General features: G+C 44.9%; 1 protein-coding gene across 2 annotated transcripts in view; it reads right to left on the minus strand.

Moving 5' to 3' along the window:
- NUS1 (NUS1 dehydrodolichyl diphosphate synthase subunit) overlaps positions 1-24,311 on the minus strand; it is a 276,491-nt gene extending 252,180 nt beyond the window's left edge. Inside the window, exon 1 of one of the 2 annotated variants that reach the window (XR_011260485.1) lies at positions 23,687-24,244. Coding sequence is in view for 1 of the 2 variants with exons in the window: in XM_069606624.1 (XP_069462725.1) it covers positions 23,687-24,038 (352 nt within the window). In the remaining variant the exon portion in view is untranslated. Of the gene's footprint in view, positions 1-23,686 lie in introns of both variants that reach the window. The other variant, XM_069606624.1, reaches the window with a different exon arrangement.
- Positions 24,312-25,827: the final 1,516 nt, after the last annotated feature.

Consider the following 25,827-nt stretch of genomic DNA (forward strand, 5'->3'; position numbering starts at 1 on the left):
AGCTGTTGCAGACAAATGTTCTCGTCTCTAGAGCAACCTACATGAACCAATGGGAAACAGACCTAGGACACCCGATAGAAGACCAGGTCTGGTCAGACATTTGGTCTCGCACGCGAGCCTCTTCCTTGCATTACTAAATCGAGAGTGTGCCCTAAAACTACTTCTAAAATGGTACTACCCGCCTCTCAGACTGCATCATTTCAACCCAGCCTTGGACCCTCGATGCTGGCGCCGATGCGGCCTCCAGGGATCATTCATTGTGGTGGTCTTGCCCAGTGATTGCAAATTTCTGGTCCCAATGCATCGCCACCATGGCAGACATAACTGAGATAATGCTGCCCTTGGAGCCAGAACCAATTCTCTTAGGAGCCCTGATCCCAGGCATATACCCAAGATCAGGTAGAAGAGCCACCCGCCTTAGTCACCTGCTCCTGGCCTCTAAAATCACGGTGGCACGAACCTGGAAATCGCCAGAAGGACCCCTAATGATCCTATGGTGGCTGAATGGGACATTTTTGTCGCAGAAAAGATTACGGCGGCAAACAGAGGCCTCCTTCACCGCTTCACGAACATTTGGTCCCCAGTAATAGACTATGACCAGAGCTATCCAGCTCTAACTTTTAAGCCAGGGGCGGTAGCAAATGCTCTAATGGCCGGAGCACAGATGATACAACGAACAGAAGAGCAAGATTGGACGCTAACTGAGGGGGAATGGGGTTGGTATGGGAGGAGATGATCAATGAGCTGTATAGATTGTCAAGAAAGAATATGTTGTAATCTACTTTTCTCTGGTGTGTCGATCAAAAATAAACATGTTAAAAAAAAAAAATTACAAAAAAATAAAATAAAAACTAGCAGCACACTTGGCATCCGGGTTTGTACATGGTCCTGCTTCCAATCACCGCGAAAAAGGGCAGACCACTACAATGAGGTCATATTACAACACTCCCCCCATATCAGCATAATGCATGTGTAATTCATGGAACGGGCCAGTAGGGCAGGGTAAGGGGCCCCGCAACGTCCGTGGAGTCATCCCTGCACTGAAACGGACGTGTAGTGCAATGTATGACCATTTCTGGGATAATCTCCTGAATATTTGGTATAAACCAATCTTCCTACATATCTCCGCTGCTTTGAACTGTGGGATGGGTAATTTAACCATTCAAAGGCTACTGCTAGCAGCTCCTGGGGCATTACTAGTCTTCCCAAAGCTCTCCTGTCTCCATAACAGATCTGTCGGGGATTGCTAGCAACCTCTGTAACCACAATTCTTTCTCCCCTTCAGGTGCCCTTCCTTGTAGCTCGATAATCTGGGAGATGGGCAATGCTGGGCAAGGTGCTGGATGTTCGCTTATGGGTGGGGCAATCTATTAGGTATCTAATTTGGCAGATATGCCCCCATGTTGGCGGATTATTCAGCAGCTGCGTTCCGCTTGATATATTTTGGCTGTCCCATTAGTGTGGGCGGCATACTTCAGGACCGCCACAACAGATGGCTGGGACAATGCTTCTATCAGTATTTCTAGCAGTGCCGCATGCAGCACTGGAGATCCATCCGCCCTCCGAAACCCTCTCTTCCAGCGAGATAGACCGGCGTGCACAGTTGCGATGTACCCAGAGCCTGAATATTGCGACATAGCACCCTTTAAATGCTCTCAATGCTTCGATGGGCGCTAGGAGTTATGCTGCCTGTGCAGACTAATGCATGGGCAACCTTTTCATGACAGTCTTGTACTCTCCTTCCTCAAGTCGTACCACAGCTGCCCCGTCCATCTTTGCCCACCCTCCTATCAATTGTGGAAGACCCATCAACAAAAAGCATTGCACCCTCTGACAATGCAGTCCCTTGCTTTGGGAAGGTAGTCCTCCCCCTCTTATGTGGCACAGTTATGCACCATTAAGCCATTAGGTCCTCTGTAGTAGGCATGTCTGTTAAAGATGACAGGGTTCACGGTTTTGCATCTAACCACATGAATATGGGGTTAAGAAATTATAATCTCATACGCTGAAGATCATTGCGTTTCGGGGTAGATTTTGACCTTTCTAGAATAGCAAACATGTTCCATATACAATGTAACTGAGCTGTTCCATATACAATGTAACTGAGCTCCTCACTACAATATTGCAAAACCAGCAGCTGCTAAAGCTTTTTCTCACGCCAACTGCCCTTGCATCACTGCATCCAAAGAGCCGCTATAAAAAGGGTTATGGCCCATAGTGCTCTTCCGAGTCAGTACCACCATCATAAACTGCCCATCTGAATATGAAAACAAGTAACATTTCTGAATGTAATCTGACGTGGCCATTACGGGTGCTGAACTAATGACTGCTTTTAAAATCGTAAACTGTTACATGTCTGCCGTCCACTTTAACTTGAGGTCCTTTGTTTTTTGTGCTTCCCAAAGGGCATGCAAACGTGGCCTCATGTATGCCGCATAGTCTAGGATCCATGCCCTACAGTAATTACACAGGACCAGAAACTCGGCATCTTTTACTTGAGGCAGGTCCGGCACATACTGACACTGGCCTAACGTAGTATTCCTTTACCGTTCAGGGATATAAACTGCCCCAGAGATAGAGCACGTCCTGTTGACAGTATTGCAACTTGACCATGTACCCCTTATAGGCCAGTAACTGTAGGAGTGCAATGAAGTCCGTTCAGCAGTGCCTTTCACTGTCACTACACACTAGTAGGTCCTCCACATACTGCTTTATCAAATATTCCCTAAATCAGCATGCAGTATTCTGTTTAATATGCTTGGGCTCCCACAGTACCCCTGAAGTAACCTAGTATGTTCAAATCGACACATCTGGCCCTGTCTAAGTGCTGTGGGGTACCTCGACTCAGGATGGAGTGGGATCAAGAAGAATGCATTTAAATCCACCACAGTGAAATATGTGGCTTCTTTAGGGCTGTTGCATAAAATTGTCACAGGATTCGAAACGACTGGAAATCTTTCTGCACCACATCATTGAAGGGGCATAATCCTGGATCATTCTCCAATTGCCACTTGTTGATTTCTTGACAGGGGGTATATTGCTGTGTTACACAAGAGACATTGATGGAACAATGATACCCATGTCCACTAGGGCCTGTATTGTCTAATCTAATACCCTCCTCGACCATGGATATAGTCTTACAGCACCACATCTGGTTTTAGTGTTAGACGCACATGGGTCACGTCCTTCAGTATGCCTACAGCATGTGGATTTGTAGTCCACAGCTGTAAATGTACGTGTTGTATGTTTGTCAAAACAAATAGGGGTGGAGTCAATACTGCCATCAGGGGGACACTGTACCCTTCGGTACTGTATCGTTATATCACAGGGGATCCAAATCTCTAATATCTCCCATCTTGTCATTATTCTCAAACATGTAATCCATCATTTCCTTCAGCTGTACGGTTATCTACAGAGCACTGTGTGCCACTCGCACCTGTCCCGTCAATTCCCAACATGACAAACGAACAATTCCTGCAAATCCAGAGACAAGGGCGTTCCCGCCACAACCTCAGGTGAAACTGCAGACAAAAGATCAAATCTGTGATTACTCATCAACGCTCCGAGGCTCCGCCTCCACTAGCACAGCAATACCATAGATCAGAGGTCTTCAAACTGTGGGGCGCACGTGGGGCCCCAGAGCCCAGCATGAAATGTGTAAAAAAACATTTATATATATATATTTTTATGATTGGAGGAAATGGGAAGGGGCAGCTCACATGGTCAGACTGGACCATAAAACCGACCTAGGCACCAATATCACAAATTGTGATTGTATTTATTCAGCAACAAACGGTGAAAACTAATAGCTGCATAGTGAAGTAACTCCTCAAACTGGCCCACATTGGCCGGCTCATCCATAATCGGTGAGGGGGCGTCCACCCACTGGCCATCTCACCCATTATGGAGGAGCTGAGGAGCCAGCCCAGTGAAACACTGAGCACTCCCTCAGCTGCTTTTTCCAGCTGAGGGAGTGCTCCTGGGCTGGCTGAACTGTAAAAGGGAAACACTGTATGCCTTTGACAGTTCATTTCCCCAGCCGCACAGGATCACTGAGCCATGCAACGCTGGGGGCGTTTTGCTTTGCCAGCCTTGGATAGCTCATTGGAAATGCTGGCTGGGGCACTGCATGTATGTATGTGCGAGGGGGTGCTCCTGCACCTCCTCACACATACGAGCAGAGCAACCTGGAGCGGGGCATTTTAGCAACCACGTGCAGGCCCCTGCAGAAGGTACATTTATGGCGATTTATTTTTATTTAAATGTGTATGGATGTGTGTATGCTTGTGTTATGGGACTGTGGTGGGAGCATGATGGACGGCAGCACTGAGATAGTGGTGGGAGTAGAGTGCAGTGACGGCACGCAAACGTTCATAGCGATTTTGACATTCTGTCCATCTGGCACTTGGGGGGGGGGGGGGGGGGGTCCGACCTGCCCAAACTTTGCTCAGGGGGGGGCCCAGGCCAAAAAGGTTTGAAGACCACTGCCATAGATGAACAGATCAGGGTCCACGGGAGTCCCACGGACCGCCACCACCCTTGTCATTCTGTGTATTATCATCGCTCTTATAGCGCACATCCCAAGCATGGAGCAAACTATACCACGATCTGTAAATGACAGTCATATTTAATTTGCTGAGCAGGTCCCTGACGAGCAAATTAACAGGGGAACTCCAAAATATAGTAATGACACCCACACTACCTTCCCTCCCACCTTTACGTCCAGCTCCTCAGTGTATTGAGCCTTGGAAATAGCCCCAGAGAATCCCTGCACGTCAATCCCTCCACGATACATGTTAGTTGCATCAGAGTCCACCATGAATATGAACTGTTTGTTTCCCCATCTCTGCACCCACTATAGGTCCCTCTTCAGCGTGGATAGTCGTTGACAAAACAGGACACGCAAGTGCTCTCTTTGGGCTGTCCTAATCAGGATAGGTGTTCGTTCCAGGGAATGAGAAGGGGGTTGCCCTTCCCCCCTCCCATGCCACCCAGCCACCCCTGCCCCTCCTACCCCTCTCCTTTCCACCCCTCTGGGTCCAAAACTATCTCCTCTTGCTCCTCAAAATCCAACTCTACCTTGCTGCGGTCCTCCTCGTTACCACTGTGGGCTGGGATACTGTGGTCCTGTCCCCTGTCCCACTGTCCTTGTCCTCCTTCAGCCCAGAGCGCAGCAATAGTGGTGCTCACAACTTGTTGGGTACTCTCGGTCTCCCCCCCCCCCTTACCTCTAAAGACATCGACACAGACACCTGAACGACAACCTTTTGCCAATTTCTTTTCTGCCAATTTTGCTTTCTCATGCCATTTCCCCCCTCCTGTTCCTTAATCCTTTTGCAATAATGCACTATTATACTCTGTATTTTTGGCCACCCCTTTGCCTCAATACCATCAGTTTTATCTAAGGCCTACTGCACTTCCTTTGGCAATCCTCGCTCTATAATAAAATAGAAGGATAGTGAACAATCCCACGGTCCTCCCATCTCAGCTCTCCACATCTCCTGTAATTTAAGGACGCTGGATCCTCATCATCCTCCATTGTACACTGCATCAGAGACTGCAAATCAGGGGTATCCGGGAAATCCCTCCAACGCATCCCACACTCGTGCCCCTTAAACTATGCTCCATCATGTTCATCATTCCCCCCCCCCCCCCCACCCAGAGGTTACTCCCGAATACCAGGCTTTAACCCATACGTCCCCAGCCTGGTCCCCAATTAAAGCAAGCTCTTGATGTTCCCATATTGCCAAGGGTACCTCTGCTGTTTGCTTTTCAAATTCAGATATCCACTTGCTTGCCCCTGCTGTGAACTGTGAGAGGGTCTTAATTCAATTTTTATCCATATGGGGCCATGGCACACACCGTGTTCCCCCCCCGCCCCACCCCCCCTTATGCATTAGGGGCATCCACATCATTAACCCACTTCTCATATCCTTCTTCACACTCCCTTCCCCCACCTTTTCCAACTGCTGCCATTCGGCCAGTCCTACTCAATCTGCCTTCCCCCCCACGTGCTTACTCTCAGCCGCCTCTTCTCCCCTTCCATCTTCTTCACGCTGTTCCTCAGTGAACGGGTCATTGTTGTCCTACCTCTCAACATCTCCCACCACTATATCTGATACGAAATATGTCCACTTACACACCGCCTCCTTCCTTATCAACAATTACATTTTTTATTCCTTCTGGATTCATTCTAAGCAACAAATCTCCTGTTCTCCATTCTCCTGATCATCTTCCGGTGCCCTTACATCCATCTTGAGGATTCTTGTATCCTGTTCAATTCTGTTAACAACTCCGACAACCTATCGCAAAATCTTGACCCGACAACCGTAGATGCCAATACTTCAGGAGGGTTTGCCTATGGGGGTGGGAGTGGAGAGCACTTGCCTGTAGTGTTACTGGTGCTGAAGAGGTCCCTGCCACAGCAGAGGAGGACCCCGTCACAATGGTACATAGATTTGATTTGTGTACCATCCTGCAAGATATGCGGTCAAGGGATATAATCCCTGTGCGCCCCCGCCCTCTCCCTCTCCCTCTCCTTCTCCTTCATGCACTTTCTGTCTATGTGCCCCTACTCTGTTCCCTTGGTCTTCATACATACGCCAGAGATATAGAGATATTTCTTTTCTGTAGCTGCTTCCCCTTATGCCTAGCTACTAGAAATGACATGTGTTCCAAGACGCTCTTATTGCGCGATTTCCCCACCCCCTGACCCTCCCTCCTGTCTCTGCAATCCCTATATTTCTCCAACCTGTCATGATACAGTGGCAGGGCCTGCTACCTGTGCTCTATTGGTGTCCCTCCTGCCCCCATGCTAGTGATGTCTACCTCCGACTGACCCCACAAATTCCTGCTAGCACGCTGCCACTTGCAACAAAAAGAAAAATATACCCCCACCCTTTTCTGTCCCTTTTCCTTGCGCATGCACACACACACACACACACACACCACTCCATGAAACCATCCAATGCCACACCACGATGAACACAATTACCACCCATCCTAGGGCCTGTTCTTTATCCAATAAAACACGAATACAATACATTAAAACAAGCTAAAACAACAACCACTAGTTATTCCAGGCCCATTATGAGACACCTACTTTTAATCTCTGTATTCCTTCTTTAAATATACTTTGTGGTACCACCTTCACCCTCTCCTTCCGAGTAGGGGCTCCCTGCCTTACCTTTGCTTTACCTTATAATGCCTTACCAAAATACTCTTTAGTACAAACATTAACAAAACCAACAAACCACCCATGTCACATCAACGGCCTCGCTCACACCTCATTCCCCATGCATCCGTCCCCATGCATCTGTCCCCTACTTGTTATCGTTTACAAGAGTCTACCCACGTGCTCACCTGAACTCCTCCGTCATGGGGTTCCAACGCCAGCCTGCACCCTCCTTGGAGCCACACCCTGTTTCAAAGAGAAGAGGGCTTCTCTTAAAACGGTTCCCGCTAAACCACACGAAACACGTGTTTTTTCAGGACTGGTCGCTGTAGGTGGGTGCGGCTCATTCTGGAGCAGTGGCCTGGAAGCCTCTAGAAACGAGAGGGCGCGGGTGGGGGTAGGGGGGGGGCGTTAGGATCACGCCAGAGTCACCAATTGAAGGCAAGTCCCCGAACGCGCTCACTAGAGGGAATACAACTCGCTAGGGAAGAAAGGCAGAAGTCGATCTTGGAAGGATAACAAGTTTCAATCTCACATGCAGATGAAAGCAAAGAACTCTGCTGCTAAGAACGTTCTGCCGAAAGGTAGTACATGCAGAATCTTATAAAAGAAAACATCATACATAAGGCAATACATATAGGAAAATCCTACGCGGCTGGTTGGTGTGCGCCTATACATTATCCACCTGCTCAATAAGAGATGCCAGGCCATTGGTTCCAGCCCAATCCTTCCATCTTGCGTCACGTGGATGCTGCAGTGATCATCTTCTCACGTCAAAGGTCAAAGAACAAACTAACATTCGGATACTTTATCACTTGCGTAGTTCAACGATGTGCCCCGCCCGTCCTCTTTGAACATCTCAGGACTTGTTGCTTTGGGGTTGGTCGTCGAAGGGCATCTGGTGTCATGGAATTGAAGGATCTTAAGCTTTAGTCAGTTATATGGGCTAGAACTCATGGTCACCTGGGGATGGGGCGGGTCATGCTTTGGCCAGTGTGAGATAACATGAACACCTGGCACCGGTCTGTAATCACAGCCTTGTTGGGGACATTCCTCTCTAACATTTTTGCAACACTATTAGAACAATGAATAGGCGTTGTGGCTGTGGGCTGTCTTTATGGGAGCACGGGCATGGCTGGAGATTTCCCTCGTCTCGCTATTTGGGCTTAGTGCATACAATGCTGCATTCCCTGCACAGGCCTTCCCATCTACCTAGGGTTACTAATATGTATGCAAAATAGCAATGCTGCTCGTGGCCCACACCATACTATGTCGGTTGATTACATTGGAGTGGGGTCCTTTTGTATTGGGAGGTGGCCCCAACACTGTCCCCTCTCCCCCCTGGCCCATCATAGTGCTTCAAACGCATCTTACCTCACTTTAAAGCGCCTGGGGTGGGGTGGGGCGGGGCGAAGCTGCACCCTTCTCAACAAATCATTCACTTCCTTATAGCTATCCTGAGCACAATATTTCCTATATAAATACCATAAACGTTTAGTCATTGGTATAAAATAATTTAAAAATCATTTAAGAGTTGATCACAATAACACAACCAATTCTTAAATTGTGTGCCTAAATTAGTCCTCACTTTTTCTCCAAATCACTCATACTTATTACACGTTTTCATTCAACAATTTTCTCCTTTTGCATACATTCAAGTCATATTTATGCTTATTCTCCCCCCCCCCCCCCCCCCCCAAGTCTAATTTGATCTGACATTTAGGAAAAAGACTCAAGAATGGACTCCAACATCCTACAAATATCATAAAACCATACCTCAAGAAATAACTTGGAGGCACCTCCTTCTACCACTTAGCCGCAAAAACCTGGAACAACATCCCAAATGAAATTAGAAACACAGAAGATCACCTAAAACTCAGGAAATCATTAAAAACCTAGCTCTTCAACACCACAGACTAAAAAAACCAAAACGGAAAAAGGATGACTAAACTGGAAAGGACACGGACAACCCCGAACCGTCAGGGAAGCTCCCGCGGCACCTGGACAGGTGACACCGGATAGACTGGAACACAGGCGACGGACACTGAGTCAACTACCCCAGCCAACCCCACCAACACTTTAGCCCGCCCCTTAGTTACCGCCAGGTACCACAGTGTTGTGGAATTGTCGAGATATAGGAAATCAACACACTACCTGAGATGTTGACATTGGCAGGTGCACTAGCCACAGGAATATGAAGGGAGGACAGGGGTTGGGGGAGGCTATGAGAGAGCGAGATAGAGGTGGGGGCCAGTGGAGCAAGGAACCTGTAAACCAGACGGACCCAGATCAGGACAGAGGCGCATCAGGGGAGACTACGCAAACCGAGCGCCTCAATTCAGGACAGAGATGCAAACTACCCAACCCCACTAACAATTTCCCCTTCTGCATACACCTCTCATACTCCAAACGCAACACAACCAAAACCTACAGCACACCAGACCGCACACACTTCACTACATTGCAACAACAAAACAAAAACTTGCACAACAATACACGACTAATAGCGGCCGCAAACACCCCAGGCCCAGCCAACGGACTCACCGGCCTGAGGCCGCCAACAGCACATCACTGCTCTCTTGCACTTTTCCTGCTTCCTCCCAATAACTCAACCTCCCCTTCTCTTTCAGAGCCACCAGAGGACCACTCCGGTGGTGATAATGTTAAAGGACATTTGTACCGCGCACTAACATTAACATTAAGTGGACAGGTGATATTCCTCAAAATCCAATTTCAAGAAAGGCTTTCAAAAACACTTGATTTTCTGACCAGATGATCCTATTACCTACCAACTGCATTGATTTGGAAACCCATTCTTGCGTCTTTGGGGAGTGCTAATTAACAATTAAAAGTGAGTTTCAATATAATATGATCACTCAAGTCATATCTTTAACTATTTCAGCCAGCCCTTTGCTCACAAAAATATAATCCACTCTACTAGCCACCATGCCATTTCACTATGTGGCCCCATTTCCTTTATCATTAGGTTGTGTAATTCTAACTCATACTCACCCTAACCATCTCATACCATTCCTTAGTTGAATATGATTTTTAATAAATCATTCTGGACAGTTCAGACCATATGGAAAACAAGCTGCTCCCTAATCATCCATAACCATCTTGGCCATGTTACAATATGAATTAAAATCGTCTATCAGAATCAGGTTAGACTTGTGCGGGGCTCCTCCATCCATGGTCTTCATTATGGAATCCATTATGGGTTCAACCCGCTCACCCCTGGGTGGAGAACACACATTTAGTGATAAAACACAACCCTGAAATTACTCCACACTGGACGAACAGGGAGCTGCCGTACTTACCATACTCACGCAACGTATGTTTGTTAGATACATTAATACATAGTACTCCTGATGGATGCCCAACCCCAGAGAAAAAAAAAAAACGGGTTGGTCAAAACACTCAAACCATCCATTACTATTTTGCCACAAACACAAGTTTCCTGAAATGCAAAAAAAGTCACAACTTGTTAATGCCAAACCTGCCCTGAGGCAAGAACGGTAGTCTTGTGAATTCAAAGATAGGAGATTGAATCCTTTCACAATAGTTTTCATTGAACCCCATAGTGCAAACGTTATGTGTGCCAAGTTACCGTTTTGTTATTTTCACCATGTAAAAATTGCTGGCCAGCACATAACATAAGTTGGCCTATTTTCTCTAAGGAGTTGTTAGTACCCCCAAGAAGAGAATGAGACACAAAAGGTTGGGGCAAGTAACTGAAATTAGAATTCAATTTTTTTTTTTTTTTTTTTTTTTTTTTTTTTTTTTTACACACATTAGAATTTCAAAACCCTCAATTGAGCCGCATGTTGCCTTATTTTTCCCACTATAATTGAGGAAACAAATTGGACAATGACGCAGTTATCACAACAGAGCAAATCAGACAAGTCAATACGTTCAATATCACTGGACATGATCATACTTAGTGCAGGAATGTGTTGAAACAGACCTAAAACTCTATGCCGATAAAGGGCTCTGTGCCGTAGTCAAAATCTCAACCAATTTCATGGTTTTGCCCAGCATGTAGTTGCCACCTATGTTTCCATTACTATACACCGAAGGCATATGCCTTTATATACCCCCTCCCCCTCGCCTGCTCTACCCTTGCCATTACATAATCTTTACTTCTCTAGCTACAGGGGGCACAAGTGGAGTTGGCTCTGGGGTATCGTGTGTTACCATTATACATGTATCCAATGGTCTCCCAGCCTTCCACCCACCCCCCCCTAATCTTGTTACCGGGGTGGGTCACATCATATAGTTTATGAAAGCTAATACTAGCAATATTTTCTGTGTCAATCTGTGCCAACAAGGCGTTATTCTTTTTAGAATGATTTATCAAAGCAAAATTCTCGTTTATGTTCTTAGATTTGACCTTCCTTTTGTTACCCTTCTGTCGTGCACTCTTTTTACCCCTCCCTCCCCCCACTCCCCAACTAAGGGGTTTGAACCGACATTAACATTTTGATCAGGGCTAACAAAAATAACCCAAGCCTCCTCCAGATAAGGGCATGCCAGGCCTTTTTACGCATTCAAATATGACCACTTTTCTGTGCATATTTATTTACGCACTATTGGAGAGCAGAGAGCAGGTGACTTGACCTAAGCATCTTGATCGCTATCTGCATGGATGTAAATCGCATGCCTGTAGGTAAGCATTATGAAAACAAGACATTTGCTCTCTTAACTGTGTGCAACAAGCTTTTCTGTGAGCAGCCTGAAATAACTAATGGTTCCTTTTGTTTAAGTTCTGCTGCGTTTTGTTTCTAGATGCTGAAGGACATAAATATGCATGCGTATTTATTTTACTTGCATGTTCGGGTCCTGTCAGTAACAAGATTGAAAACCAGTTGGGAAATATCCTTTGTAACAAGGAATTACTTTTTTTCAGTGAATACTCCACAGTTGCATTGCACAAGAGTATGTGTCCGAGTTCCTGTGTTGTGTGCATTTCTTAGGCTGCATCTATGTGTGCATTCATGCACATTAGTATGGAGAAGGCTTTCAACAAATATAATGCATCGTTTGAAGCTACATAACTGTGTCCTTTCTATGTGTTATTTCTAATGCATTCTATTCTTTTTCCAGATTATTCATGTTTTGGTTGCCTGTGGCATCGGTTTTGCTCTCAATGCAGGCAAACCACTTTTACTCTTACAATTTAACGTGCACTCCAATTATAAAAAGTGTATACAATAGTCCCACCTCAAAACCTTATGCGAGGCATGGGTGAGTACGGAATGCCTAGTTAAACACCCACCAACCTTAACTTGGAGCCAATGTGGTAAATGGTGCTATAAATGGTCGCCGGCAGCAGGACCGTTGCTCAGGTTTGAGCGATAGCCCCTACACCAGTCACAGGTTTCACAGCTTCTTTCAGAACTTCAAGACTACAATTCACACCCGGACTCTCCAACCTGAGCAAACGCTGTGACAAAACAAAAATGATGGTTACATTTGTAAACTAAGCAAACATGAGAGTAAAAGGTAATCCAGACAGGTATTTAACTTCATGTAGTGGTTCATGCTGTCTTCCTTCAACTTCTAAGCACTGTGATTATTATTGCATCGCCAATTTATCGGCCTCTGAAGCGTGCAAGATTAGCTGCCCAGACCGCATTTGACCACAAAGTCATTGCATGCAATGGAAGCTCAAAGTGTTAGTTCTCACCTTTTCCATTGTTGAGAGGGTGCTTGGGCTACGGCACACTGTACTTCTTTTAATTGAACGAGTAAAGCCTGCTTTTCTGCAACTTTTTGCATGCATCGTCTGGATGACATACTTTTTAGTCTGCTGCAAAGGAGAGAACTCATTTTTACTCCACTGAATTGCATTTACTCTCAAAGTTTCAAAAAAAAAAAAAAAGGGAGTAAAATACTTTTATCTGGAGCACTGGCCTCCCTCCCGATGGAGCTTTCGGACCCTTGCTGCTCTATAACCAACGCAACCAAGTGGTTAGTATCCTCCATATTAACATCACACAGATCTTCAATCTTTACTTCCAAATTGTCCCCCTGATAAAAATCAGTAGATTCTTCCCTGTTCTTACAGGTACTATTGCTCAATATAACATCAACGATTTTGCCACAATATTAAGGCCCCAATGCTCCTTCATGAGCATAGGCCAAACACTGCTTCTAGCGTGGCCACCATCTCGTCCAGCTTATTGGACGTACAAGCCCAATCAGCTTTTTCAAACTGTAGAGTCGTGTTCACAAACTTGGGACAAGCTTAGCGGAGGAAAATCGCGCCAGGTGGTTTTGCAAAACATGCAAGATCAGGACTCGCCGACAAGAATTCCACCTACAATAATATTACTGCCTTGTTAATCCGCTGATAGGAAAACAAACACTGCTACTAACATGTATACCTTCACTACTCGACGTGGCTCATTTTAATTTACTTCAGATGGGGTAAAGAGACAAAAAAAAAAAAAAAAAAAAAAAACGGCGTTTCAAATTATACACTAGTTGTAACAGGGAATTATCATCAACCACAGAGTTAGACGGACTATTAGTCAATAGAAAGGGTTCAGATGTATCCACATTTTTACTGTAGTTCATAGGATCCAATGGGTTTGTATTTAGAACTAAAAATTCAGTGATTTGCTACAGTCATACATTGGATGAATACCTGCTGTCCTTTAGATTTTTCAATGTGCGAACATCCGCAATAGAAGAATGAAAATCTCCAGAGTGCCTCGCTTAGTGCCTTGTAACCTATAGGACCTGAGTTTAGCAAGCATTGCATTAGACTTGCTTTAACCCTCCCACACACGTTAACTCAGAGAGAGGGGCAACAGAACAAACACCGCCCTAAAAGCAGAGCCGCTCGCAGGCTAAAATGGGTTCATAAAAGAAGCAACCGTTCAACTTCCCCGACCATCCCCCCACCCCCCGCCCCCAATCACAAGTAAAGGTTGCTGTGAGCAGTTAAAGACTGTAAAATAGATCACTCGCCCACTCGATGCACCACCAGGGGAACTTCAGAACACTGGGCCAAACTACCAACACTGGCCTTAGACAGCAAGCTCAGGGTAGCAGTGACACATCATGCAACTGAAGACACTTCCCCTCACTTTGCGACTTGAGCGTTAAAAAGAAAAAGGTGCAGGTCCAATTTCCATGCATGGTACAACTGTCCAACAAGCACATCCTTACTCCTCCGTGTTCAGCCAAGACACACCGAACACACTTCACCTCAGTTAGGCAAGGGATTTGTAACATTTTCCACTGCACATTTTTTTGGACAAACTCCCATCAGTCATAGCCAGCGTAACCAGACGTAAAGGATCATGGCATTCGTAGTCCAAAAAAGAGCCACTTGTGGCAACCCACTGCCCTAGGCCATCTGCTGACATGCATACGAAACACACCAACCTCACAAAAAATCTGCATTAAGGTTTCCGGCACATAGCTCCCAGACTGTGGAATGCTCTGCCCAACGCACTCAGAGCTGAACAATCTCTATCCACCTTTCGCAAAACCCTCAAAACCACTCTGTTCAAATAGCTTAATTTGCCTATACTGCATAAACACGTGACTATTTTTTTCTGCATCCTCTAACCTTCAAGCGCAATTCCTCTGTAACCAGCAAGTGTACCTGTAACAGCGCCATGATGCACCATGGCTGCTGTGCGCTTTATAAACGTTAATAAAATAACTACAAGGAATGTGTAAAGGAGCATTTGGACACATGTACAAGATGCTTGAAGTATAATGGGTCATATTATGGAGGAAAGGTTACGGTAGGTATCTCGCATAAATATCGATTTGTGACTCACTATTTACTAGCTCCTTGTCTCCCCAGAGTTAGCTCCTAACTGGGTGATGTTGGGTGCAGAGGGGCTGCTGTTAAGATGCACATCAGATCCTTCATTGATCCCCCTCCAGTTTGCTGTGATGGGGATACCTGGTAGCGAGGTGGTAATGCTTTAGGGGGGGTGGGGTGGTCAACTAAACCAATGGTTGATTAATACATTTAGAAAACACACATTTATAAGCAAACAATGTTACAGAACGCAGTTAAAAGTTTCATTTAGGCTGCTGGTGACAGATCATAATTTAATTATTTTTTTTTCTTCTTTTTTTTCCCCTTCAATGAAGCACATCATCGAAAACAATGTGGTACTAACATGTCCCCAAGGGTACGTGTGATATTGTTAATGGAATTATAGGTGTTAAAATGAAATGTCAATCCATTGTTGTTAATTAGCTGGTGGCAGCGACAATTGCTGAGGTTTATGTGAATATGTTGAATTGCTACTGAATAATGGTGCCACTGTTTTATATCATTAAGATCTCAATGTGCATTGATGTCTCAATAAAAAAATGTTGACCAAAAAAAAAGTTCAACAGACTAACATTATACCATGATCACATAAAAGAGGTTCCCAATTACAGAGTTAAAACTAGCAATTTTTCTATGAAGTTTCAAAGCAGTAAATCTAAAAAAATGTTTCGCCATCTTCTCTCAACAGTCATTGCAGTCTACCAAAAACACATTTCAAAATACAAACTCAGTTCTAAACCACATAATCTACTAGGTTTTCAGTCAAGATCACCTGCACACATATACTGTTGATGCGTTCTGGATGTGCCATGCTAGACCTAGGGTCACATTTAGTAAAGGAAGGCAGGACGCAGCGCATTGTCTCTGCTGCGCTTTGCAGGAAGTCCCGAAAACCTGTATTTTGAAACTAGAAAGAATGGACTCAATCAACAGTGCAGACACTAACAAAAAAACTAACATTCAGAAAACAGGACACATTCGGGGCGGGTCAAGGGACCATTCAAAGAAAACCAATGTCATGGAGGCAAATGCAAAAAATAAAACAGCAAGCATTGGCAATGCCAACCGTTTTGGCTTTTGTGTAGGCATAGGAGAGGCAAATGTGAAGTTCCACAAAAAATGGCTTTGCGAGTCAAACTAGCGGAGTTCATTGTCAAAGTAGACCATCTTGAAATTGGGATGTTGTCCTGATATAACGCACAGAATAAAAGGAAGCTACCTGGAAATGCTTGAGGCTTTCACAAACAAATACCATTATGTGCTCATCACTAAGCTTTCTTGGGTCTTTTGTTCTAGACAATGGTCACTCAAATGATGCACTGCCGATGTCCATAACGGGTGACTGTTCGCGAGTTATCCAAGTAAAGACCAGACTCTACAATGGTAAGCCTAGCAGAGCAGGCCGGCTTAACTCTGGGAGGTGAGAGGGGGGGCAGGAGGTACAATTAGTCCTCACAGACACCACACGAGAACACCCACATTGGTATACTGTATAAAAAAAATAAAATCACATGAAATATTCATGATGAGAAAATTAGGTGAACACATAGCGGCAAAGTGTCGACTTAAAAAAATTAATAAAGCCATTAAAGGCCCATGTCAATCCTTGACCTACAATGCAAGCCCCATATGAATAAGCTTTCAGCTCAAGTGAAGAGAAATAACCCTAGACAATATTACACACAGAAATTATGATAGGGTTCCGGATACAAAAAGGTACCAAACAGAACTTAGTGCGGTCGGGCTTCCTTACATTCTGCATAAAGTATTATACTGAACACAGTATAGCCCTTGTGAGCACAGGAGAACAATGGCCAACACAGCTAGGAGGGCTTAGAAAGTCCAGGATATATCTTTTAGACAGACTGTCTGCAGGCCTAGAAGGGCACATTACACATCAAGGAGGCAAACAGTATCAACACACCAGAACACAAAGTATAACCTATGAATGAGTGCAAAGTACAGATTTAAAAGTCTATAGTAAATCTGGGGAAGTCTCTAAAGATAGAGGGCTTGACGAGGAACTCGAGAGCTTTGGAGGATCCCAAGAAAAGATCAGTCCAGATGAGTACCTTGCAGTGTTACTAAGAGTTTCACTGTTGAGAACAGTGCACCATAGGAAACAATAGGCAAAACCAGGTAGGTAGGTTTCATTCCACAGGTATCAAGAAGAAAGCAATCGACCCCAGGGGCCAACAATGGAGGGGTTTGAGACCTAGCAGCAGAGAAAGAGCAGGATTCAAGCACCAATGTTATCCAATGGAAAAAATGTACAAGGGAACCTGCAAAACCCAATGACTACAGTCCACGGAGACCACAGAGGGATCTAGAATAACCCACCATCCTAGAGGCAAGTACTTACAGTGGTTGCCTCCTGAAACTCGGTTCCTATAAGGAGAAACACAGTAACAGCTTCTTTTTAAAAGGTGAAATTAAGGTTCCCGTCACCCAGGGATTGGCACCCTGAGCCAACTATTACCCCAACAGCCCTAGAGAAGAAGAAGCATCATCCTTCAGTAGCATGGAACCTACTATCCAGTAGTGGAATCCATGATGGAGATGGCTCCATGAGGACTGGGACTGAGGAACATGCACACGGCAGACCCCAAAGTTTCGGCAGGCAAATGTGTCCAGCACAAAAACAAATATGGTCCCTGCAGCAGGATAACTGATAAAATCTCCTTATGGGAGAAATGGGGTGTCAGAGGCACCCCTGTGACTGGGCACCTTATGGACGACACAACACCATATAAGTATAGAAAAAAGGGACAAAGTGGCAGTTGGGCTGCAGCAGAAGTGCCTCGGACAAGAGGGGAAAAAAAGCAACAAAAAAATTAATTAAAAAAAAAAAGTAGGGTCCCATAAAATCAGACTGCATAACCCCAAAAATGTAATTCTGCCCCAACCGGTATCGGGGTCATTTTGCCGGCTGCACCCTTCTCTTAAGACCATGGCAGAGGTCTCTGAGGCCAACCCATGATTAGCATGGGAGGTGGCAGGCCAGAGTAGGTGATGAAGGAAGAAGACTGCAGGTGGTAGGCAGAAAATCAATAATTGTTTTGTTGCTTTCCTTGGAGGGGCAGAGTGCGGTGGGGGAGTTTGGCTGCCCGGCACGGACTTGGCAAGGAGGGGTTAATTGGTATTGAGAAAGCATTCTTGCGGGTTTGGTGGTAGAAAGTTGTGCAGTGTATGACCCAACCAGGGAAGAAGGTTTGTGGGAAATGTTCAGGCTTGGACAGGTGGATTATTCCCCCCTTGGAATACAGGGTTTATATAAAATTGTGGTAACAAAGGAAAACAGCACTTAAAAGTTGTATAATCAAATCAAATAAAACAAGGGCTAGTGAGCCTTGTTAAAACCAGTTTTAATAACTGGTCTCATTTGGGAACCTTACCAAAACGTTGCCCTGACAATTATGACTGACAAAAATGCAGACCTTTTTTTGGGACCCCCCACTTACACACATACATGTGGGGGGGTATAGAATTTAATATTAATATGGGGAGGGTTGCAGGGGGTCTCCCGCCGCACATCTATGTGGTGTAGAGAGGTTTTTTAAAAAAAAGTTTGCATTTTCGGCCATTGCAATAATCACATAGATCCCTCATTTGTCTTCAGCTGCTTACTGACCGCGATCAGTGAGAATGATAGGCTAGCTCCACCATATTTTAAACATTAAGCAATGTCAGCTGTACCTTATTGTGCACTGATGGAATTTGATTTCATATAGGAAAGCAAATGCACCGGTAACTAAGAACTGAACCAACCAAGAACAAGATAAGTTTGCTCAAGATTATTGGGTTAATTTTATCACACTAGAAAGCCAAGATTAGGCTTCAGTTCTTCTAGTTCACAAATTATCATCAACATGGAACATCACTACATCTTGCCAATCCCTCCTCATTAGTCACGTTACAGTGTAAAAAACACTGAGCCCCGAAAAGCAACACAGAAAGAGGCACCCAGGGATGTCCAACACCAATGATAACTCGCATGTTCTTTAAACAATTTGTTTTGGAAACCTAAGATTGCAGTATGTTCCTAACATAGATGGAAAATGTGCACCACCATAAGCCAGTAAACCTAAAAAAAAAAAAAGAAGACTTTCAACAGGAGCAGTTGTAGGTTTGGTTACATTTTAGGAATTGCAAAGTATGCCATAATTTTATTATTTACTTATTTTACATTTGTAGAGCGCGCCAAACCCGTGGGTATCTGGGCACTGCAAAGCATGTAATACGCATTACAGGAGTTACCACAGGCAACAAACGATAACATGGGCTCAACATATATCATAATGAACATATTTACAGATGCATTGTTCCAGTAGGTATAAACGTAATAAATTTTTGCGTGTGCAATCTTATTCACATGAGTAATTTACAGATGAATTAGAAAAGATGTATTTACAGAAGCATATTGTGTAGTGAAGATACTGTAAGCACTGAGGCAAAGAGGGCTACAAATTCGATGCGAGTAACCAGGCCTTACGTTTTCTACGGAATGAGGTGTGGGAAGGGTTGGCTCCGATGTCTAGAGGCAGGGCATTCCAGCCTTTGGCTGCCACAACTGGGAAGCTGCGTCCCCAAGCCTTGTTTCTTTTGAATTTAGAACAGTGAAAAGGAAGGCTGAGGCGGAGAGTGGACGCTTGGTGGTTTGGGTTGAAATGAGCAGCTTAGTGAGATATTAGGAGGCATTTGTGGGCGATTGCCATTGTTTTGAATTTGATCCGGTCCTGCACAATGATAGCAAAAAAGTGTCAAGGGAGTAACAACTGCTATATCGAAACTATGCCAAGATCATAATCCAGACATGGTTCTGAAGACGGATTTAGCCCATACCATACACGTATGACTTTCTCGGTACAATATTGTGTTTATACTGGTCAATGTTTGCACATGGTTAAAAAAAAAAAAAAAAAAAAAAAAAAAAAAAAAAAAAAAAGGTACTGTGAGGCCTGAATTTGAGACTGGCTACTCTAATTCTAATGCAAGAGCAGGTCTTGGAATTAGGATTAGTTAAACAGGAGCTACAAACAGCTGCTGAGTATCCAGCAGCACAACAGTAACCTGTCACCAAGAGTTACCACTTGGGAACAAGGAGCTATTACATAGGATTACGCAAATCCAACTTCCACATAAAAATGCAAACAATTATATCCATTATTTATGACCCCTAATGCTTTAAATGTCATGTAGATGTGTCCTAATGTTCACTTTAGATGGTTCCAAATGCACAGAGTTAACTTCACATAGTTTTGTTTGTTCTGGCCTGGGTAGCCAAACGTAGGTCCTGGTAACTGTTCGTTTTAAGCTAACCAGGCTCGTCTAGGCTACAAGCAGGAGCTAAATAGCTCCCCTCCATTTCGAATCCTTAAGAGTGCATCTGCCTCATTTACTCTCCAATCATGTGATTTAATGTAGCACATTATGCTGGTGTTCAGTTTAACATTCCCACGTTTAGCAGATACACATTGAAATACAGCGATGTGCTCGAGATGGCACAATTGGAATCAAGCAGCGAAGATTAGACGCCATACAGTCTAGTTCTAAAGTTGGCAACTTTGAGTAAATGTTTTCCCTCCTTCCTTTCAGATCCTTTCCTCGACTATGCTGCCATAGATTTCCTCTCTTGGAGCAGTGTAGATAAACTGAACATTCTTTTACATGTGGCAGTATGGAGGAAGCCAGCAATTGTTTGCATTTGGAGCTGAGCGAGTATGTGCACGCAAGGAATTGGTGCATCTGTGTTCTTGGGCGATGGTGTGCTGTGGCTAGAGCGGCGATATGCCTCGTCAGGATTCAGAGTGGATTGAGAGGGGAGCGGACCGTTTTGAGATAAAGTGGAGATCTGAATGCATGGTTGTTAATGGAGAAGAACAATGTTTATGTGAGGGGATGAGGAGGATAAAGACTCAGATATAGGATTCCCTGGGGTGGATATGTTGGGTGCATTGATTGCAATTTGGGATCTGCCTGCGCAGAGATTATTGAGCTTTTTCTGAGGGAAATCGGGAGATGTTTAAAATAAACGCAACTTCAAATCCTGTACAAAGTCCGATTTGTTGTAAATCCTGCATGAGGTCATTATAGCTAAACCAGTCTGATTTTTTATTACCACTAAAGTAAATATTGTCCGATTGTTTGCTAATCCCCTGCCAATTGATAATATTAGCAAGCCTATCCCAGCTAATCAGTGTGTATAACCCTTCCCGATATTCAGAAAGAAAATATACTGAAAACAATAGTATATATCCATTGTCTGCCGTCCTTATTGCTAATCTCTTGCCTACTAGTCAATATTGCAAATGCAGCGTGGTCCTTGTTGCCAACTCCTTTTCTTCGTTATTCCTGCTTGAGGCCATTGTGTTGTAAGGGGTAGGGATCTGGTCCGTACTGACCTATGCATATGGGAACACTGTTTGCTTCAAAGTAAAAAGTTCTTATTGGAGAAACACCAAAATTATAATAATAAAAGTCCTTATGATAGTTGTGCTTACTTAGTGACCCCAACACTTTTTTCTGAAAATGAGAAATATGTCAGAAGAAATGAAGGTTTGTGGGAAATCTCCCTGTGCCGCAAATGTCCCTGTGCAAAGATTTTGGAGGGCTCACAGCAAGCAGTTTTGATATGGTGGGGTCCCTGAACCTGCCTGGGACAAAAACAACATGTACATGAATCCCTTCCTCGCCGCTCACCACCGCAAGAAAAGACCCAGTCTAGACTTTGTACAGGTAGCGTCTTGAAACACGAACCAGGTCCTAGCTGGCCCAAGCCCCAAATGGTTCACCTGGACCCAAAAATAGCACCTAGAACAGCTTATTCACACATGCTGGTTGTGCTTATATATTTTGAATTCCATGCACTGCTGTGAAATATTGCATACTTTAAAGCGTTTTCCTTATAGAAGTGAGGGTGCTATTGAACACAGCAAAACGCATAATTTTGTTTAACAAGTCTATACCCCGTTTCCAAGTTTCTATTGCTTGCCCCATCCAATCTTGGAATGTTACAGGACTCTTAAATCACTAAGGATGGTAGCCCTTAATCTCATATGCAAGGTTGTGTTGGATTGACACGCGGGTTTCTGTAGAGACAGAAGAGAAACCAATGTTTTCATGTTTAAAAAAAAAAAAAAAAAAAAAAAAAAAAAAAAAAAAGAAGAGGGGTGAGGCACGCACTCCCAATTCCTGGCCAATATCCTACCAGAAAAAGGAACAAAAAAAAGAGATGGGTTAAATCCCAAAGTGTCCAATTCACTGGGTTAGATCCCAATTGTTGCTATGCTGCATTGGTACTGCTGTTCTCCTCCAAATATTCACAGGGTTGGATCCCTTATGCTGCATTTGTACAACTGTTCTCCTCCTCCTAGCGCTTTCCTGTCCCCAACACTCTTCAGGGAGGCTGTGTTGCCTTTCACTTCGGGTGAGTCCAATTAAATTGCTAATGCAGTCTAAGAATTAAGGGAGCTGTAGTGACATTTGTTCAATTCAGCCTCTCTGAAGAGTGTTGGGACACCCATTTATTCTTTTTCCAGGTAGTATATTGGCCAGGAATTGAAGTGCGCGCCTCACCCCTCTCTTTTTTAAAATGTTTTCATATAACCCTTGCAGACGCTGATTCATCAGACACGCAGAATTATTCATTACCAAGCTGGAGGAAGAAAAAAAAAGGCAAGGGCAATAAGCAATGTCAACAACACAGGAGGAAGTTAAGTTGTCACGCCATAGTCCTGGAATCAGCTGGTTTACTCCTCTCACCCTTATCAGAGTATTTTTTAGGATTACCGCAGCGTCAATATCAGCTACGACTCATTCAGCACCGATTTCGCGACTTAAGAAGGTATTCGATAGTCTGCAACGATAAAGTTCGTATATTTCAGATGGCTCGTGCCCGTTTAACGAAAGCAAGCCGCATTTAGGTTTTAATAAATTCACTCTGCCAGTATTTTCCCTTTGTTTCAATCCAATATTTCTTATTCCCGCGACATACAGTTTAACACCATTAGATTTCTGCTGTGCCGATAAGCTTTCAGTAACTCGTGGACATTGCCGTCGGTTGCGTTCCTTTAAAAAATATATATAACACACTGTGGCTCGTTCAAGCAGGGGATAAGACGCAAATTTTAAGTTTCCTGAAACCACCCCATTAGTTAGTGGTGGAAAATATTCAAAAGCAATCTGGTGACACGCGCAATAGTACATCACTGAGTGTTGAGACTGCAACTTGAGTAACGTGGGACAGACGAAAGGTTCATATTGAACAACAGCTGCCTCATTCATTGCAAGAGAAAGTTTACAACAGAGGTTTCACCACCCCATCGCCAACAACGGGGTCACTCCTATAGGTGTTAACTGTCAGGAAAATGCACACCTGCAATGCAAGATCCGCGAACTGTAATAACTGAATCTCGAACCAGATATTAGCAATACAGGGCTGGAACCGCTGTTTTACTATAACACAGCGTACACGAAGCGGCGTACATGGCAAGCAGCGTGTAGCTCAACGGCAAAGGTAAACATGATTGCATTTGAGAAAAGCCGATTGATTGGTGCAGAAGGTGAATTGTTGATATATATATATATATAGCTTAAAGCCAACACACTTTAATCACAGCAGCGCCAATGCGGGGTACCATGTATGTTGCTCTCATAAGGGAGGAATAGGATCACAAACGAGACTGGTCACAGCTGTCGCTCACCTTGGCTGTCATAGACGCTCACGTAGGAGATGCCCACTGCAACACACCACAGCACCAGGCTAGCCATATCGGGGAAGCTCTGCTCCTCCTCGGCGATCAGCAGACCCACATGCTGAGGCAGTTTCTCAGGCAGCAAGATGCCGCACTGAAGCGGCCGCCGCCTCTTGCCCGGTGCCACTCCACCGACACCCTGTGGGAGCTGCCGAAAGCCTAGAGCTCCTGGAACCAACAGCGCCGCCGCTACCCGCGCAAGTCCCTTCGCCCAGCCGCGACCACATAGTGCACGCCAGGCCAGTATTAACCCGTGCAGCAGTCGCCATCCCAGCGCGAGAATCACTCCTAGCGCTGCCATGGCAGTAATTCAACTGGGCACTAGCTTGGCATTTCCCTGGGATGCATGCGTTCTTCCGCACGGCTTGCAGGTCGCCGGGGGCAGTGCCAGTCTATCAGTGCCAACGCCGCAACCTGACAGTCGCCATTTTGCGCCCAACCTTTCAACTCTCGCCCATGACCTCTGACACACGGAAGATACTCATTGGATGGCAAAGAAAAGGGAGTGACATTTAGTGATCAATGACGTGGCTTTGCTGGTGTCTTCTTTCAAGAACAGAAAACGGAGTTCTGTGGACTAGACATAGGAAATAGAACGACAAAACAGGCTGAAGGGACATTACAAATAGAAGACGGACTATCAACTTCTAGTTTCCCCAACCACAGACTTTAAAAAAAGAACTAAAGGGCTAACATTCGATCGAAGAATGTGCCAGCTCTAGACGCCATAATAGTAGATCAAGCCAAACGCATTTTAAGCCCACATTCTTTTTTTATGTGAGATGTTTATTGAAATATTTTAGAAGTACAGTTAATTGATATAATTGCTTCAATAACCATTGTATTAAAAAGGCACATTTCAGAACAAGGAAGTGAAATAGTGTATAGTGTTTCATTTGAACATTCATCTTAAAGGGGAAATCACGTTATAAAAAGGGATAAATATAATAGAACAAGTGACAAGACGGTAGAGAGGACAGAGACAATATGTTGGGGGTTGCCTGCCATGGCCATCTGACAGGCACCCCTGGTGCTATTTTCTTTACAGCACACAACAGGCCCGGTGCCTGTGGGGGTTGGGGCCTGCCCTGGACATCCGACAGGCCCTCTGGTGCTATGGGGCATCAGCATCATCGGGGGTGGGGCACAGCAGGCCAGGCCCCTGACCATGCAGACCTCTGCCACCGTCTTGGCACAAGGGTCCCACGGCATCAAGGCCTGCAGGCCTGGGCCTCCACTTGTAGGCCTGCAGCCTACGTCATGAAATGAGACACAGACTCAGGAGCACCTCTTCTGGAGTCTGCAGCCTTCTGTTTCACATACCTGCAGGGGCTCCCTTTATTAACTTGGGCGGTGCAATACACATGGGTGAGACACATCCCCTTAAAGGTGCAATACACATGGGAGGGTCACACCTAACACTCCTCCTTTTTCATAACGAATAAAACAAACGTTGTTACACCACACATGCATCCCACCCATTTCAGAACAACAAAATACTTATCACTTAGAACTTACAGGGTAGACCAATAATAGGATATGCCACTGACACATATATAGCTAACTCCAACAGTTACAGACATATCATATACTAACCCATTTCTAAACACACTCCATAGGTGACAGTAGTGGCCGGTGAGCAGCCGGAGGAATATAGGCAGTTCTCCCACAGTTTACAAAACCCTTTATTAACCGGGGGTTCGGAACAGCAACTACACAAACAACGCCCTGGTTGGCGGCTGGCACTACATGCACACCTCGCGACTGCAGGATCACAGCTTCACCTTATTATTCTTTACTGAGACCACTTAAAGCATGTAGTTACTATGCAGGTTCACAGCATCAAAACACACAGGATTACTGAGTCCTCTTTAAGCAATTGTAGGGCAGCAGGAGGAGACCAGTTCATCTTCCATCAGCATCCGTTCAGGAGTCACTTCCCAAGTCCGGGCCCATTGATGGTACAGTTGACGGCCGGTAAAGCCGCACCTGGCGGGTACCAGGGGCCACATCGGCATAGTCCCTTGATGTTCAGAGCAGAGCAGCGAGACGCCGGTTGCAGGGCATCCAGGCTGCTCCATGTGCTGTTG

This window comes from Ambystoma mexicanum, chromosome 4p (assembly GCF_040938575.1).
Source record: "Ambystoma mexicanum isolate Mex_15411 chromosome 4p, UKY_AmexF1_1, whole genome shotgun sequence".
Lineage (NCBI taxonomy): Eukaryota > Metazoa > Chordata > Amphibia > Caudata > Ambystomatidae > Ambystoma > Ambystoma mexicanum.